This window comes from Megalopta genalis, chromosome 5, assembly GCF_051020955.1.
Source record: "Megalopta genalis isolate 19385.01 chromosome 5, iyMegGena1_principal, whole genome shotgun sequence".
NCBI classification, from domain to species: domain Eukaryota; kingdom Metazoa; phylum Arthropoda; class Insecta; order Hymenoptera; family Halictidae; genus Megalopta; species Megalopta genalis.
This window is the reverse complement of record NC_135017.1, coordinates 15,734,415-15,749,661: the sequence shown is the minus strand read 5'-3', so window position 1 is coordinate 15,749,661 and position 15,247 is coordinate 15,734,415. Positions and strand designations below refer to the sequence as shown.

The following is a 15,247-nucleotide window of genomic DNA, read 5'->3' as shown; positions in this document are numbered from 1 at the left end:
CAACTGTTCGAGCAGAGACCAGCAGAGATCTCGTCGAGATCTAGCCGGATCCAGCCGTATCCAGCTAGGCTTATCGGACACGTGATCGCTGGCCCAGCGAAATTCGCCCAACCGGTGGAATCTTCCAGGAAGAACGTCTCGTTGCTTGTGCAACCGATTCGTTGGCAGAGAGAGAGAGAGAGAGAGAGAGGGAGACTGAGACTCTGCCGATCGTGTTTATCCGGCGAACCTCTAAAGGAGTCGATGACTATCGGAGGGGACTCTCGAGGAGGTCGGAGGAACGCGACTCTCTCGTAGGTGCAAATATCGTACCATCTACGAACGCGCGGAGAGCCCAAGACAACTTTCGCCCTCCAAGGCTGAGAAGATTCCTAAGAGCTGGCTTGCTCTGGCGCGGTATGGCGCGGGAGCATCCCGCGTTAACGGAGACCGCGTCCTCGTAGAGAGGACGGCCTTTGAAAAATAATCTCTCTCTCTCTCTCTCTCTCTGTCTTTCTCTCGTTAATTAGCCGAAGAGCGAGCGTACGTCGAGCGAGACGATTCTGTTGGACGTCCAAGACCAGCTTTAACGCTCGATCACGGCCTGTTTGCGTAACCGAAGAGGATCCAGATTGACCGAGTCGAGTCGAATCGAATCGACCGTCGCTTCCGAAGTCTGGGCTAGAAGGAGTTTGAGAAAAGTTCGAGATTAGGCGAGAGGACAAAGGACTCTGGTCTCGCCCAAAAGTAACTGGAATCCGTGGAATCCGTGGAAATCGTGGATCGACGAGCGGAGATCGCGAGATGGATCGCGAGATGGATCGCGAGGGCACGACCTCGATCTTCGCGGTTTCGGTCTGCTCGGGTTCGCCGTGTTCCGCGCCGTCGGCGAATTCCAAAGCCCTGGCACACGCGATCCAGCGCACCCAGGATGCTGCCCAGGATGCACTTTCGGAGCGCAAAGGTCAGAACTTGGGCTCTCCGCGACCATTCCCGAGGACTTTAAACCGGATCGTCGATCACGAACTCGAGTAGTCGGAGTTTAAGTCGAAGTTGGAGAGTAATCCTTGTGACGCAACCGGGTGATCCGGTTGTCGTAGTCATAGTCGTCGTTACGCGTAAACGGGCCTCGTTGGGAATCGCTTCTGGGTACGTACATCGATCGTTGAGAATTCGAGGGGAGGGCGATCTCTCCTCTCTGGAACGAACGCCGAATTCCGTTTGCACAATGTCCACGGCTTCCGGCTCGAACACCTACATTTATAAATAGAGATTCCACCGGGAAATCTTCGGAGAGAAAGAGAGAGAGAGAGAGAGAGAATGCGACATCGTTCGGCGATGGAGACCGTTGAACCGGCAGCCGGGCCGGGGCCGGGACCGGAGAAAGCTGGGAAGGTCAGAGGTTTGCGGCTTGCGGGCAGATCATCTTTCCACGATGGAATCTCGATGCGGGCTGGCCCGGTCGCAATAACCGTAGCAGCAGCAGCAGCAGCCGCCACGGCTAATCTATTATCCGGTCACGACCACGATGCAACCGAGTCGCCGTGCAGCTGCGGATTCGGCGGAGAACGTCTAAAACTATAGCAACTGTGGTTTCGTGGGAGCAGCGCAGGTTGTCGAGACAGACTCGAAGGCTCGAAGGCTCGAAGGCTCGAAGGCTCGAAGGCTCGAAGGCTCGAAGGCTCGAAGGCTCGAAGGCTCGACGAGTTGGTCGCGGAAGACGATCGGAAATTGGTTGGTCGCGCGCGCGCGACTTGCGAGATTGCGTAAATCTGTGTTACGAACGAACGGTGCGGGAATCGAGCCGGTACAGAGCGTATGCGCAACTCCCGTGAGAGATTTTCGCGGAGGGTCCACGGACAGGTGCGGTGGCCGCTAATTAGCCGCGATGTACTCGATCGCGCGGGGCCCTCGGGCTTCCAAGCGGCGATACGTACACTTATTTCCGAGCTCGATCGTCGAGAGAGAACTCTGCGAGCACGCTCCAGTTCCCGTTCGTGCCGGTTTCGCTCGGTCCGCGCGCGGATCGTGCATCCATAAATCGTCGATTCGCGAGGAGGAGGAGGAGGACGACGACGACGAGCTCTCGCGTCGGTTCGGAGAGCTCGAGAGGACGCTCCTCGAGGATCCCGCGGCGCACAGTCGCGGCACGCTTTCACCAGAAGCTCGATTCGTCGCGCGGGTCTTGGACGCGGAAACGCGTTCTATTTCGAGAGATCGGATAAAGGGACGAAAGGGGACGAAAGGGGACGAAAGGGGACGAAAGGGGTCGAAAGGATAGAAAACGAGATGCGAGCGGCGGATAGCGAGAGCACGCGAGAACGGTATCGCGCGTGGGGGACATTGAGAACGATGCCGAAACGGCCGCGTTTCCGCTCGGAAGTCGGACGAGAGACCCGTGGGAACGACGGAGCAGAGATCGTTACGGAATTTGTCGAGATCGCCGTTTATTCCTGCATACTTTGGAAACAACGAACGAGAGAGGCGAGAGAGGCGAGAGAGGCGAGAGAGGCGAGAGAGGCGAGAGCAGGCGAGCAAGCGAAACGTTCGAGAGGAAACGTTCCGCGACCACACGGAGGAGAGACCTCCGGCCAAATAAGCAAGCTTTCCCTCGCAGACGCAACCGTTGCGCAATCGGCGCGTCGCCGACTTTTCTCAAGATCGATCGGCCTCGAAAGTTTCTCCCGTAGCCGAAACCTCCGTCGCGATCGGCCGAATCGTTTTTCGAGAAACGGTGCGTCGGACGATATCTCGCTTATGTAAAGCGGTCGTCTCGTTTCGTATCGAAAGACCGAAATCGGGTCCCGAGATAGGTGCGAAGGCGACGAGGCTCTCCGACGGAAAATGCGCTCGCGCCGCGTTGCGACACCGAGAGATCGCTGTGGATGGGTTCCGTGGTACGAGCGCGTCGTCGCGGCCGCGTCGTCGCGGCCGCGGATGGGAATCTGGCCCAAGGATGACGCGTTTCCCGGTAGGTTGATTCCCGTCGCCTCCTCTGATAGCCGCGACGGCTCGACGGCTCGATAATTGGCCGAACCCGAAAATTTGAACCGCCGGTCGAGGAGAGAGAGAGAGAGAGCGAGACTCGCGGCTTCTTCGATGTCGGAACATCGGAAGTTCGTGGAACGAGCTGCGCGAGGGAAACGGAGAAGAATGGATCGCCGTCTCCCGTTCGAGGAGAGGAGGTTCGGATCGTTGCTCCACTTTTCATCGGAAGGCGGAACGCGCGACGCGCGACGCGCTATGCGCGCAACAATCGCGTTTCCCAATATTGTTCTTGGTCCGAACAATCGATACGGTTCCCAAGCCGGAACGAACACCGGCGAGCGAGCATTCCGCGGGGTTTCCGTTTAATCGCGACCCGCTCCGCGAGCAGCTTGCTTCCCAGGAGCCGTGGAAACGTCGGATGGACCATTTTCTACGGAAAATCCGCGGTCCGACGACGAGGACGATGCTGCGAGCAGCTCTCGATCGCCGTCGCCGAGCCGCGCGCCGGCTCGCTCGGCCGAACTTTCACTCGCGACGTCTCGAGCACCGTGCTCGCGAACCGATCCTTTGGATCTCGGTGCGTACCGTGGATCCTCGAGCAACGTTGCATAAACGATGCAACGAGGACGGCTCTCGGAGCTCGGGGCATTCTCGGACAGCCTCCTCCACGGACGCTCGAGTCTCGAGCACGGAGGCGCGTCGACGTCGATCCAAAAGGGGTTAAGGACAGGGACTCTCGAAGACGTCGAAGCAGCCTAAGATCGATCGGGGACCGAGGGGATCGCGAGGGGATCGAGGACAACGCCCCGTCCGCGCCTCGCGGTCCATTGTTCTCGGTCGCCGACTCCGCGGATTTCGATCGTTCGCGACACGATGCTTCGAGACTTGGATGGATCGAGAAAATCCGTCTCTCGCCTTCGAAGATGAAACGGCGAGAGAGCGGTGACGAGGACGATACCGCGTCGGGAGGACTTCGGAGGAGGTGGAGGAGGCTCTTCCCTCGTCTTCTCCACGTGAGAAAGTGAAAGCAAAAGACGAGCGGCTTCGAGGCATCGTCTTGCGCGCCTCGTCGAGCGCCCCGAGCGCCCCGAGCGCCCCGAGCGCCCCGAGCGCCCCGAGCCGAATCCCTGGGGTCCGCGGATGCGAAGATCGAAGCTGCCGAGGCTCGCGATCCTCCGCGGCAGCCGGCGGTGTAACGATCGCGACTCGTTTCCGAGCTTCCGCGTTTCCGACGCGCCGCTTTATGAATATAATTAGCGGGCACGGAGCGCGCGTACCACGCCGCGCCGCGTCTTAATTGCACGCTCGCTCGCGATTGCGACATCTCGAGCGCGCGAGCAATTCCGTGCGAAAAGCGGAATTATCCGCTCGTCAACGCGATTCGCGAGCACCGCGCCGCTCCGCGCCGCTCCGCGCGCGTTATGTAACGCGCGGAGCGCGTTCGATGCGCGCGTCTTCGAATCTCTCGGCTGCGAGCGAATCGATTTCTAGCTGGCGCGCGGACGAAGATGCGAACGGAGACGATTGTGCAATCGCTTTTACTCAGACCCGCGCGCCGCGCCGCGTAATCTAGCCTTGCTCGCTCGACGGCTGGCCGGGACGTTTTGCATCTCCGCGTTGCTTTCTATTTCGCAACGACCAGCCGGATGGATCCGTTCGCGTTTCGATTTCGAGCATGTTCCGAGCCGTGGACGCGGTGTCCCGGCCGCCCGCGACTCGCCTTTTCCATTCGCGGTATCCGCCGATCGCGACGGGACACGCTCGCGATCTCGTGCCTCGCTGCGCCGAGTTTACGGTTTGCCGGATCGATTTGCCGCGAGATACCGTCGAAATTCAGCTCGGCGGTACGCGCATCGATGGCGCGCGCCGGAATAATCGTCTAACCCAGAACTTTCGCTCGCCGCCGTTCGAGCAGCTCCTTCTTTCGAAAGAAAGAACTAGAGTCGCGGACACGAAATTCCAAGGTCGTGAAATCGGCCGAGATACGAAGCAATTGGACATGGGTCGCTTCGATCTCGAATCGGATCGCGGCCGAAACGCTTCTGAACGTTCGATGCTGAAAACTGTACGGAATTTTTCGTCACTTTCAGAGCATGGAATCCTCCCAGGAGTCTCGTTCTCGTTCTCGTTCCCGTTCTCGAGCCTTTTTGCACGGGCTGAGAAATGTCGGGAACAAAGGTCGCCGCACGACGGATTGGCCAAGAAGCGGCCGATCGTCCAAAGGTCGTCGCGACGAGCCCTTTCGGCCTTAGGATCAGCGGCGATTCGCGCGGCTGGCCGAGCGAGTTGCGAGATGCGGGATGCGAGATGCGACGGAGGACACCGTTATCCGGAGGATGATCGCGGCTCTTTCGAAACGGATTTACCTTGTTCGGGGATCGGCGTGCGTGTCCGCGATCGCGCCGGTCACGCACCAGCTCTTGGCAAACTTTCGTATCGGAACCTTGAGCCTCGTCGGAGCCAGGAAGAGGAGCCGATCGGAGGAAGTCGTAATTGGCGCGCCGTGTCGGCGCGCTCGGTGGGTCCCTCGATCGAGGGGCCCGCGGGCGTATCCTGAAATAATCGCGGGGTCGTTACGTTTTTCGTGGGAGGCAGCCACGTGTGGGATTTCGCACCAGGCTCGCACAATCGTTTTATTATGTTGCCGGTGTGTACGCGGATCCCGTAATTGTTGGCAAAGCGGCTCTCCGCTCCGTTCCCTCCGTAACGGCCTCCCGCGTAACTCGTCGCCGCCGCCGCCGTCGTCGTCGTCGTCGTCGCCGTAGTCCTCGTCGTCGTCATAGTTCCCGTTCCCGTTCCCACTCGCGGAGGAGGTCGCATTTTTCACGGTGTCTTCCGCCAGGAAGCGGCCTCGTTGCGAAACGACCAGTGCTTTCTTTACCCTCGGGGAAAATCCTCTTCGAACGCGAGTCTCAGATTTTCGGTTTCGGCATCCGCGAACGTCTGGATCGGAAGGGAAACGCGGGAGGACGGTATGCGGAACGTGAAACGAATAGCGGTTTGCAGAATTTTCATTGACTCGTTTCAGAAACGATGCGTCTCCATCGATCCCTGAATGCACAACCTTTCGATCGAGTCAGCGAACATCGGAGGAGTTACATCTAAATGCCAGAGGAGTAACATCACGCCGTGTTGCTCATTGATCTTAGACGCTGGATCTTACACCCGGCTGCATCGGTTTCTCTCTCTCTCTCTCTGTCTCCTTCTCCCTCTTTCTACCTCTTTCTTCCTCTTTCTTCCTCTTTCTCTGCCGCAAAATGTAAACGAGAGGAAAAAACCAAGGATGTAAGGATTTTTATTCCTTGGGCTCGGCCGTTGCGGTCGACGTGATTACACGGCCGCTGCATCATCGTGTTCTTTCTATCTGCGAAAAACACCTCCTTCCACTTTTCTGACCGCGATGCGCTCGTTTTTTTTGCCGTTTGCTGCACTCTCGAAACTTTCTGGCTGCGCAATTCAATCCAGTCTAGATCGCATAGACACGATACAATTCAGATTTTCACCCGCGCAGCGAAACGCATCTTTAAAAACGCGTCTGTCGTAAACAGCAAACTTCCAGCTCCTTTGTTTCGCGAAACAATTGATTTTCCGATATCACGGGAATAATTGTATATATGTACTTTTACCATTTAAAAATGATGAATAAATCTCTAGCGATGCGCCTATAACAGTTGTTTTTTTCCTTTTCCCGCTGAGATTAATCAATTATAAATTATTTTCAGTTTTGTGTTTCTATTTCGATTTTCGAACAAATGATTCGTGCCGCTTTTCCCGTAAGAAACCAGCAAAATTCCGGCACGAATTTCCTGCTGCTCCTAAACAGCCGAATAGCGCCACTCCGATGCAGCGGCAAAACGCCCAAACTGTTCGCCGAATTAGTTCCAAAATGTCACGCTAGATGGCACGCGCGCCATATTACCGATGTTCACGAAGCTGTACATTAGGCGCCATCTGCCGTGACATTTTGGAACTAATTCGGCGAACAGTTTGGGCGTTTTGCCGCTGCATCGGAGTGGCGCTATTCGGCTGTTTAGGAGCAGCAGAAAATTCGTGCCGGAATTTTGCTGGTTTCTTATGGGAAAAGCGGCACGAATCATTTGTTCCAAAATTCAACGGTGAACATAAAACTGAAAATAATTTGTAATTAATTAATTCTGACTCATGTATGCAAACAATTATTACAGACAAAGTGCTATAGAGACCACCTCTGGATTTCTCTCATGTTATGTTTGTGATATCATAAAATTAATTGTTTATTAGTATTTATATGTCACAAGTGAATCTTGCCGAAATTTGCATCCGGTGTTGTGGAAAAATCGTAAGATTAAAAATTGGGAGAATATCCCTACTCACATCCCATTTGCACCCACCCATCGCCACTTCTCCGTTTAGCCGAATTTCTAGAATATGTACATACGACACGTTATTGCCTCTTTTCGAAGTAGCCTCCGAAGAAATTGTTAATAACTCATTAACCAGAACAGGTGTGTAAACATTTGCAATCGATAAAGATAGAGCGGACCTTTGGCAACATGGAATGATAGTTTTGGATTAGGTCTTGCATTAGTTTAATTGATTACAAATTATTTTCAGTTTTATGTCTAATGTCGAATTTTGGAACGAATGATTCGTGCCGCATTTCGCATAAGAAACCAGGTAAATTCCGGCACGAATTTTCTGCTGCTCCTAAACAGCCGAATAGCGCCACTTCGATGCAGCGGTAAAACGCCCAAACTGTTCGCCGAATTAGTTCCAAAATGTCACGGCAGATGGCGCCTAATGTACAGCTTCGTGAACATCGGTAATATGGCGCGCGTGCCATCTAGCGTGACATTTTGGAACTAATTCGGCGAACAGTTTGGGCGTTTTGCCGCTGCATCGGAGTGGCGCTATTCGGCTGTTTAGGAGCAGCAGGAAATTCGTGCCGGAATTTTGCTGGTTTCTTACGGGAAAAGCGGCACGAATCATTTGTTCGAAAATCGAAGTTGAAACACAAAACTGAAAATAATTTATAATTGATTAATCTCAGTGGGAATATACAAACAACTGTTATAGACGCATCGCTAGAGATTTATTCATCATTTTTAAATGGTAAAAGTACATATATACAATTACTCCCGTGATATCGGAAAATCAATTGTTTCGCGAAACAAAGGAGCTGGAAGTTTGCTGTTTACGACAGACGCGTTTTTAAAGATGCGTTTCGCTGCGCGGGTGAAAATCTGAATTGAATCGTGTCCATGCGATCTAGACTGGATTGAATTGCGCAGCCAGAAAATATAACTGATATTAATTTACGAACTAGACTAGCTAAGTGACGTGATAATAAATTCGCTTAATTAAAATATGTCAGTTACTATCTTTATTCAATAAATATAATATTACATTGTAACATAAGGAATATATCCTGGTGTGATGGTGTGTGATTCTGCAAATATATCTCTATATGTATATACACATTAACAAACACCCGTACAGCCGTTTGTGTGTGTGTGTGTGTGTGTGTGTCTGTGTGTTGTGTTTGTGTGTGTGTGTGTGCAGATGTGTATACATATATCATCTTTAATATAGATCTTTCTTTCCTAGAGACAGCACAAAACACATAGTATGGTACAGTATCGTTACAAGGACAATTATGAATTTCCGGCGATCCTCTTAACGTTTCAAATGGTTCTTTTCTGAAGCCATGTAATTAAGAGCGCGTTATCGTTTCTTTGATTGCTAATCGTTCCTCTTGCTATCCGACGATGATATTCAAGCTGACGAAACAATCGTTCTCGAGAACTTTGTTCCTCGAGAACAAAACAAACTATTTCAATTAATTCACATCTTTCTCTAGACACGCTACATCAAGAACAGAGTTTACAGTTCCTTGGCTCTCTTTCCTAAGAACATGACTCGGTTGAAAATCGTACGCTGTCCTCCCCACCCCTCCCAGCCCACGCTCCCCTATAATTAATCTATTATTTACAAGAGTCAGTCGTACAGTGAACGCTTCGTCGAACCCAGATCTCTTCAACCGGAAATGCTTGTCGAGAGGACGGGGTCGCGTCAGTGGGGTTAGATCCAAGACAGGTTCAGGTCGGTAAAAGATTTGGTTAACACCTTAACCACGGGTCCCTAGATTGCTTACACCTAATAGACGAGAAACGAGAAAGCATAGAAATAATCGTACTACACGTATAAATCGCGCGTTTCAGGTAATACGTTGGACGTATTTCCGCGTTAACCGTCGATAAGGCGTTAACATCGGTGGATCGCCCGCTGAAGCGACTGCTCTCGTTCGGCAAAAGTAAAAAATAGGTACTTTCTGGCTGAGACCGGTGCGGCCAGCCCTGACATTAACTAAACGATCGTGTCCCCGCTAGAATTGGAAGAGCTTTTTAAGACCCGCCATCCTCAAAGATGACAGTTTCCACCTTCGCGTTGGGGGGTGGGAAGAGAGAGGAGAGAGTCCCCGAGTAAAACGTTTCACATATGAAAATAGGTGTATACCATTTACATTTTGTATCCCCCTATCACAATATACTGTCTAAGATAAAGGTTGTGGTTTGATATGTACAATATATTTCATGTATATGTATATATGTTTTGTAGGGTGCCTCTGTCAAACGCGGTATCATCCGAACATGCATCTGGTTGTAGAAACGGTGCGAGTTTGTTCCGCGGTACGTTCTCAAATAGTCGAGTGACGCCATTTAGCCGAGACAGGCGTGTATCGTCCGCAGGATGGTCCATTTCACTCGATCCAGATGGTCGCAAACCATCCGGAGGTCTCCGCGACACTCGAACCTGACACGTCCGACTCTCGTACCCTCTTTGCACGAACTATTCTCAGCCGACGCTCTGTAATCGAGTCAAATGATCCATTCCCAGCGAATCACGTTTGCAGTATTCTCCTTCATCTTCATGGGACAGACGTTCTACGGCTTTGTACAGGTTCCAAGAGCCTCTAAATGCAGCACTTGGATCGCGTTTGATTTTCTCAGTCTATGTGTAACCACGGGTCCTTCGACGCTCGACTCTCACCACGGCGGTGTAAGATGTGTCTACGAATGATAATTGACAAACAGCAGTCGACAGACGGCTAGAGTTGGTGGGCAGAGAAACGTTTGAACGATTTCGTCGAGCCGAGCGAAGTATCGGAGGCCACGCGAGACAACAGCACATCGAGTTGGAGGACAGCGAGCACGGTTTCTCGTCTCTGTGGGACCCTCTCTCTCTCTCTCTCTCTCTCTCTCTCTCCCTCTCTCTCCCCCCGCCGCCGAGCTCTCCGTCGTTGTCGCCAACCTAGGGAAACCGAAAACGAGGGCGTAGAGCACAGTAGTAAACTGTATGTACAGTGTGTCGTTTATACGCTATTTACACGTAACAATATAGAAAAAGAGTGTTACAATGATCGACGGACCGTGGATCTCTGCGACTTCGTTCCAGCATCCGTGCATTCATTTTAGTAGACGAACCGCGATGTACGCGCAGAGAGCTGCGCGGTCGAATGAGAATTTAAAAAATGAATCGTTCTGCCAGGTGATAGAGACGAGAAAGGGGGGGCAGTGTGCTCGTAGCAGCGTGCAGCCGATGCGCATCGCCGTCAGCTTGACCCGACGATTCCCGGCGCGTCCAGCCCCGAGAAGAGGGTTTAAGATCATTGAACAAAGTTCACGTTGAAGGTGCCCACTTCCATGGCCTTGAGGCCGACCTCCTGCAGACCGTCGTTCAATCTCTGCAATGTCTTGGTTCCGGTCAGTGTGGTCTGGGTGACGTTCAGGTTGGCCAGCTTGAAGAACGACGTTCCCTGGGTGATCTTGTCCGACATGGGACAGTGTTTCAAGGCGACGTCGACGCCGACGGAGCAGCTGTAGCCCTGTCTGTGCAGCACCATCAGCGCGCTGTTCACCGGAAAGTTCGGCAGCTTCTGGTCGTGATTGGTCCTCAGGTTCAGAAGGTGAAGGTCGCACGGGAAGCTCTGGCTGAGCAGCCGGACCTCCGGGGCCATGCCGATCTCGGCCTCGGTCCCGTCCACCACGAACATGTTCACCGGGTAGTTGAGCGCGTTGCTCAGGTGGTTGGCGAACAAGGAGGGCTTCGAGTGCTTCTCCTTCTCGCCGGCAACGATGTCCTCGAGCAACAGCCAGTGCTTGATCACGGTCCTGCGGTTGTCCAGCAAGCCTTCGCCCATTCCCCGCGAATCGTCGTACAGGGTCCTTCTGTCGAGCATCACCTCGAGCCATCCGGGCTGATAGCTGGCAGCTCCTTGGCAGTGGTTCACCAGCAGGGTCAGCCTGTGGCTGGTGTCCTCGATGTAGGCCATGGTGGTGATGGGGAAGTAGTTGCCCTCTATGCCGATCCTCTCGATCTTGGTGCGCTTGATCATCTGGTGGCCGTTCAGATCGGTGAAGAACTCCGGCGGGTCGCCGTTCAGTATATCCGTCTGCAGCCGCATGAACATCTCCGTTTCTCGGTTTTTCGGCGGGGTCTCGAAGTCCACGATGTTCCTCAGGTATATAGCCTCCGCCAGTCCGCCGTCCCTGTGATAAATGGCCACATGGTGAGTCAACAGTTTACCGTATTCGACGGTCAGCCGGGAGCTCAGGGTGCCGCTGACGATGTAGATCTTCTGGTGGGGCGTGTAAGCCTCGAGTACGTCCTTGTCGGTGTCTCGGAGATTCGGGTCCGGCATGAAGAGGTACGCGCCGCTATGGAACTGCGCGGACGTGTACGCGGCGAACTGTATCGCGCACTGCATGATCTTGCCGGTCGGTTTCTTGGTGACTCTCTTCAGGAACCCGGTCTGGCCGTCGAACAGCAGCTTCATCCTCTGGTTCTCGAGCTGAACGTCGCCCACCTGCATCGGCTTCACGGGGAACACGTTGTCCTTGCCGCAACGGCTGCAGTAGACCGTCGAGATCGCTTCGACCGGCACCTTCTCGATCTGCTGCAGGTGGTAGGTGACCACGGCCAGAGGCTTCAGCTCCACCACGAACAGCAGCACGTAGACGTCGTGGGTGATGCTCGTGGCGTTCATCACCGGAGCGATCTGATAGGGGATCGGATTCTTTCGCGGGTCCAGCACTCTGATCTTGTAGGAGGTCACCTTCAGGCTGATCACCTCCTGCCTCGGCTGCGCCAGAGGATTGAACAGAACGATCCTCTTGGTCTCCTGACCGGTCACACCGATCGGTATCTTCTTCGGCAGCTTCTCGTAGCTGTCCCTGTCCGACTCGGCCAACACGTAGACGGAGTTTTGTTTGGTGGTGGTCCCGGCCAGCGACTGGATCACGAAGCTCTGCAGGCTGGTGGTATCGGAAATCGATTCGAACAGCTTCAAAGCGTAATCCTTCATGACGAACGACTTCGAGGTGCCTGTAATGGCGTCGTGGTGCTGGAACAGGCCCAGGTTTCGCCTGGCCTTGACCAGCTTCTCGAAGTAGGTCTCGTAGAGCACGAAGTCCTTGCCGGACTGCTTCGCCACGTTCAACGCGATCGTGTACAGAATCTCGGCCGATCGGAGGTTCGCCTCCAGCTCCCGGTCCAGGATCTTCATGTACGGTCTCGTGGTGAAGTAGCCGCTCCAGTAGGCCGGCCTGCCCTCGCTGAAGATGTCCGAGTAGACGAAGAAGTCGCCCTGCAGCGTCGGGAACGTCGCCACGCGCTTTCTGATCTCGCGGAAGTAATCCCTCGGCGTGCCGAACACTATCTCCGCGTTGTACTCCTCCCGGCGACTGTTTATATAGTCCATCAGGATCTTGTAGTTGGTGTACTGCTGGTCCCACTCCACCGCGTGGTCGTACCTGAAATTCGAAACTCGTTAGAGAATCCGAGTCTCTAAGGCTAACAGCTTAATTTCTAATATTCGAGAGAGAGAGAGAGAGAGAGAGACTACGTTCCGATGATGGAAACTCTACGGACTAAAGTCCTCTCGGAGGAACCGACTCTCAACGGTCCGAGCATCCCGCCGAACCTACCCTTCCTAGACGAAACAATATTTCTGACTCAATATTTCTACTTGGGATGGAGCTGCCGTAGCGAAAGGGTTCAATCGAGACGACCAGCTTCTCGGTAGGTTCGGCGTTGGTCGAAAGCTTAGGAATACGTCGGCTGACCGAAAGTCATCTCCCAGGGGCATCAGGACGACGTTGTGCGAGAACAGGGAGCCCGTGCGTGAGTACTGTTCCAGAAGCAGCTCGGCCATCGCCTTCACGTTGTTGGGCGTGATCTCGACCGCTCTGACCGAGTACTCGGTGTACTCGCCCCGGATCTTCCGGAAATCGAAGTTGAGGCAGACGTGGGGGTGAGGACCGCACGAATGCTTGATGTTGTAGATGTCGAAGGGCTGGTTGTGGGTGAGCATGTCCGCCTCGCCGGTCTGGTCCCACGGTTGCAGCCACACGAAGTCGCCGTATTGTTTCTTCGCGAACCACTGCTTCCACGCGTAATGGATCCTCTGGATCACGGTGCCGGAAGCTCCCGACGCCTTCAGGAAATAAGGGATGGTGCCCCCGTGGCCGAACGGGTCCACGGACCAGCCGGACTCTGGGACCACGTCCAGGTTCGTCTTCAGCCACTGATGACCTGAAAGCAACGCGCGTCGTTTCATTAACACGTTCGTCGCGTATATTTCTCGTCCCCGCGGCGTTGCAACCAATAAATTCGACCAATCTCCAATCCTAGGAAATCTCTCGATCTTCTCGCGTTCGACGCAACGGAGAGAGGAGAGATTCCCATCGACGTTATTTCCTTCGAAGCTAGCACAGACTCCTCGCCCGAGAATCGTCTTCGCGGCATTCTCCGCGTTGAATCGCGTTGAATCGCGTTGAATCGCGTTGAATCGCGTTGAATCGCGTCTCATTCGAGCGCGTTCAGCGTTCGGAGAACTCGCGCTCCGGCGACTCTTTTCGAGCGATCTCCGTCTCCGTCTTCGCGGCCGTTAAGACAAAGCTTCTCGTTAAATTCGAGGACGGATAGCCGGCCATCGCGATCGCGGAATATTTATCGCGGGGTAAATAATGCTCCGCGGACGTTCATTTAAACGGACACGGTTCGCGGAACAACCTTTTGGAAGAAAATACGCGCACCGTCGCCGCGTCGCATTTTCCGCGGGAAAGTTTGCAGCTTCGATATTCCGGGACCGTTGAAAATTCGTCGGGAGTGCGACGGTCTAGCCGGACGACGAAGTTTTCGGGACGAATGGTCGAAAGCTTCTGGAAAATTCGCAACGGTGACCGGAGAGAGAGCGCGCGGGGCGGTCGAATTAGCACGGCTCGGCACCGGAGGCAAATATCAATTCCGCTCGAGGATGTTCGCGGACGCTGCGCCGAGCGGAATATCCACGTGGCTGGCTGCAGACCGTGCAGTTACAGGTGCGATAAATCGTGAACGTAGAACCCGGAACGCGGTCTCTATCCCGTGGCAACGAATCTGGATTAACTCCCGGCTGTTGTACGGGGTCGGACAGGATTGTCTGGTCGGCGAGGAATGCGAAGGCTGGGGCAGAGGCAGCTGATAAATAGGCATCGATTACGGGCCGCCGTACGAGCTAGCTTCCCGAGGATTCGCCCGCGCGCGGATCCTCTTCCCTGCGCCGAGTCTCGTCGAATTCATCGAATTAATCTCTTAAATCAAATACAAAACGTACGAAACTGTAAAGTGAAAGCGTTGGACCGATCGCGAGGAGGAGATCGGCAAAGGTTTCGTCGCGAACATTTCGTTGACCCGGCGAACCCGGTGAACCCGGTGGCTCTCCCGCGGCTCGCGTCACTCCCGCGGGACTCCGGCTACGATAAGACCCGGCCCGAAGCCCCGGTCCGTCGCTTAGCGTCCCCGAGCGGAATTTACGAGCCATAAATTTCAGCCGGTGCCCGCGGAATCTGGGACTCCGCGTCTCTTTGCTGGTTTTTCGAGCGCATCTCGAAAGTCTCGCGGTTACAGATTCGCAGAACTCCCTCGGAAGCCAGCATTTTGTCGGCGAATCTGCGCCGAAACGATAGGCCGCCTCTGCGAATATGTTCCGAGCGAAAGCCCGGGACCCGAGACTCGGAACCCGGATGATGAATCTTCGATCCTTTGTCCGCGCGATACGAGCAGTGTTTTCGCGTTCGAGCTCCGCCGAATGTTCGGCGCGCAGGCTTCGCGTTTCTGGGAATAGTCGGCCGACCATGGACGCCGGCGACAGCAATTACGATGATCGAGAGGACGCGCGAGGGGCCACCTTTTATTCCCGGCGCTAATTGTCCCGGGTCGAACGGATCCGTGGACGACGCGTCCTCCTCGAACGTGCTCG

At 54.2% G+C, this 15,247-nt stretch overlaps 1 protein-coding gene and 1 long non-coding RNA gene across 4 annotated transcripts in view; one reads left to right on the top strand and one right to left on the bottom strand.

Moving 5' to 3' along the window:
- The first annotated feature begins 150 nt into the window (after window positions 1–150).
- LOC143259496 (uncharacterized) lies at window positions 151–6,635 on the top strand. Its single transcript, XR_013033436.1, has 2 exons — window positions 151–5,614; window positions 5,996–6,635. It is a non-coding gene; the product is annotated as an uncharacterized LOC143259496 (long non-coding RNA).
- Window positions 6,636–8,306: 1,671 nt separating this feature from the next.
- alpha-Man-IIb (alpha-Mannosidase class II b) overlaps window positions 8,307–15,247 on the bottom strand; it is a 66,526-nt gene continuing 59,585 nt past the window's right edge. For all 3 annotated transcript variants that reach the window (XM_076522229.1, XM_033481905.2, XM_033481906.2), the window contains 2 exons: window positions 13,071–13,539; window positions 8,307–12,758 (listed from right to left, as the gene is read on the bottom strand). In XM_076522229.1, the coding sequence (XP_076378344.1) occupies window positions 10,613–12,758; window positions 13,071–13,539 (2,615 nt within the window). In that variant the 3' untranslated portion in view covers window positions 8,307–10,612. The remainder of the gene's footprint in view (window positions 12,759–13,070; window positions 13,540–15,247) is intronic.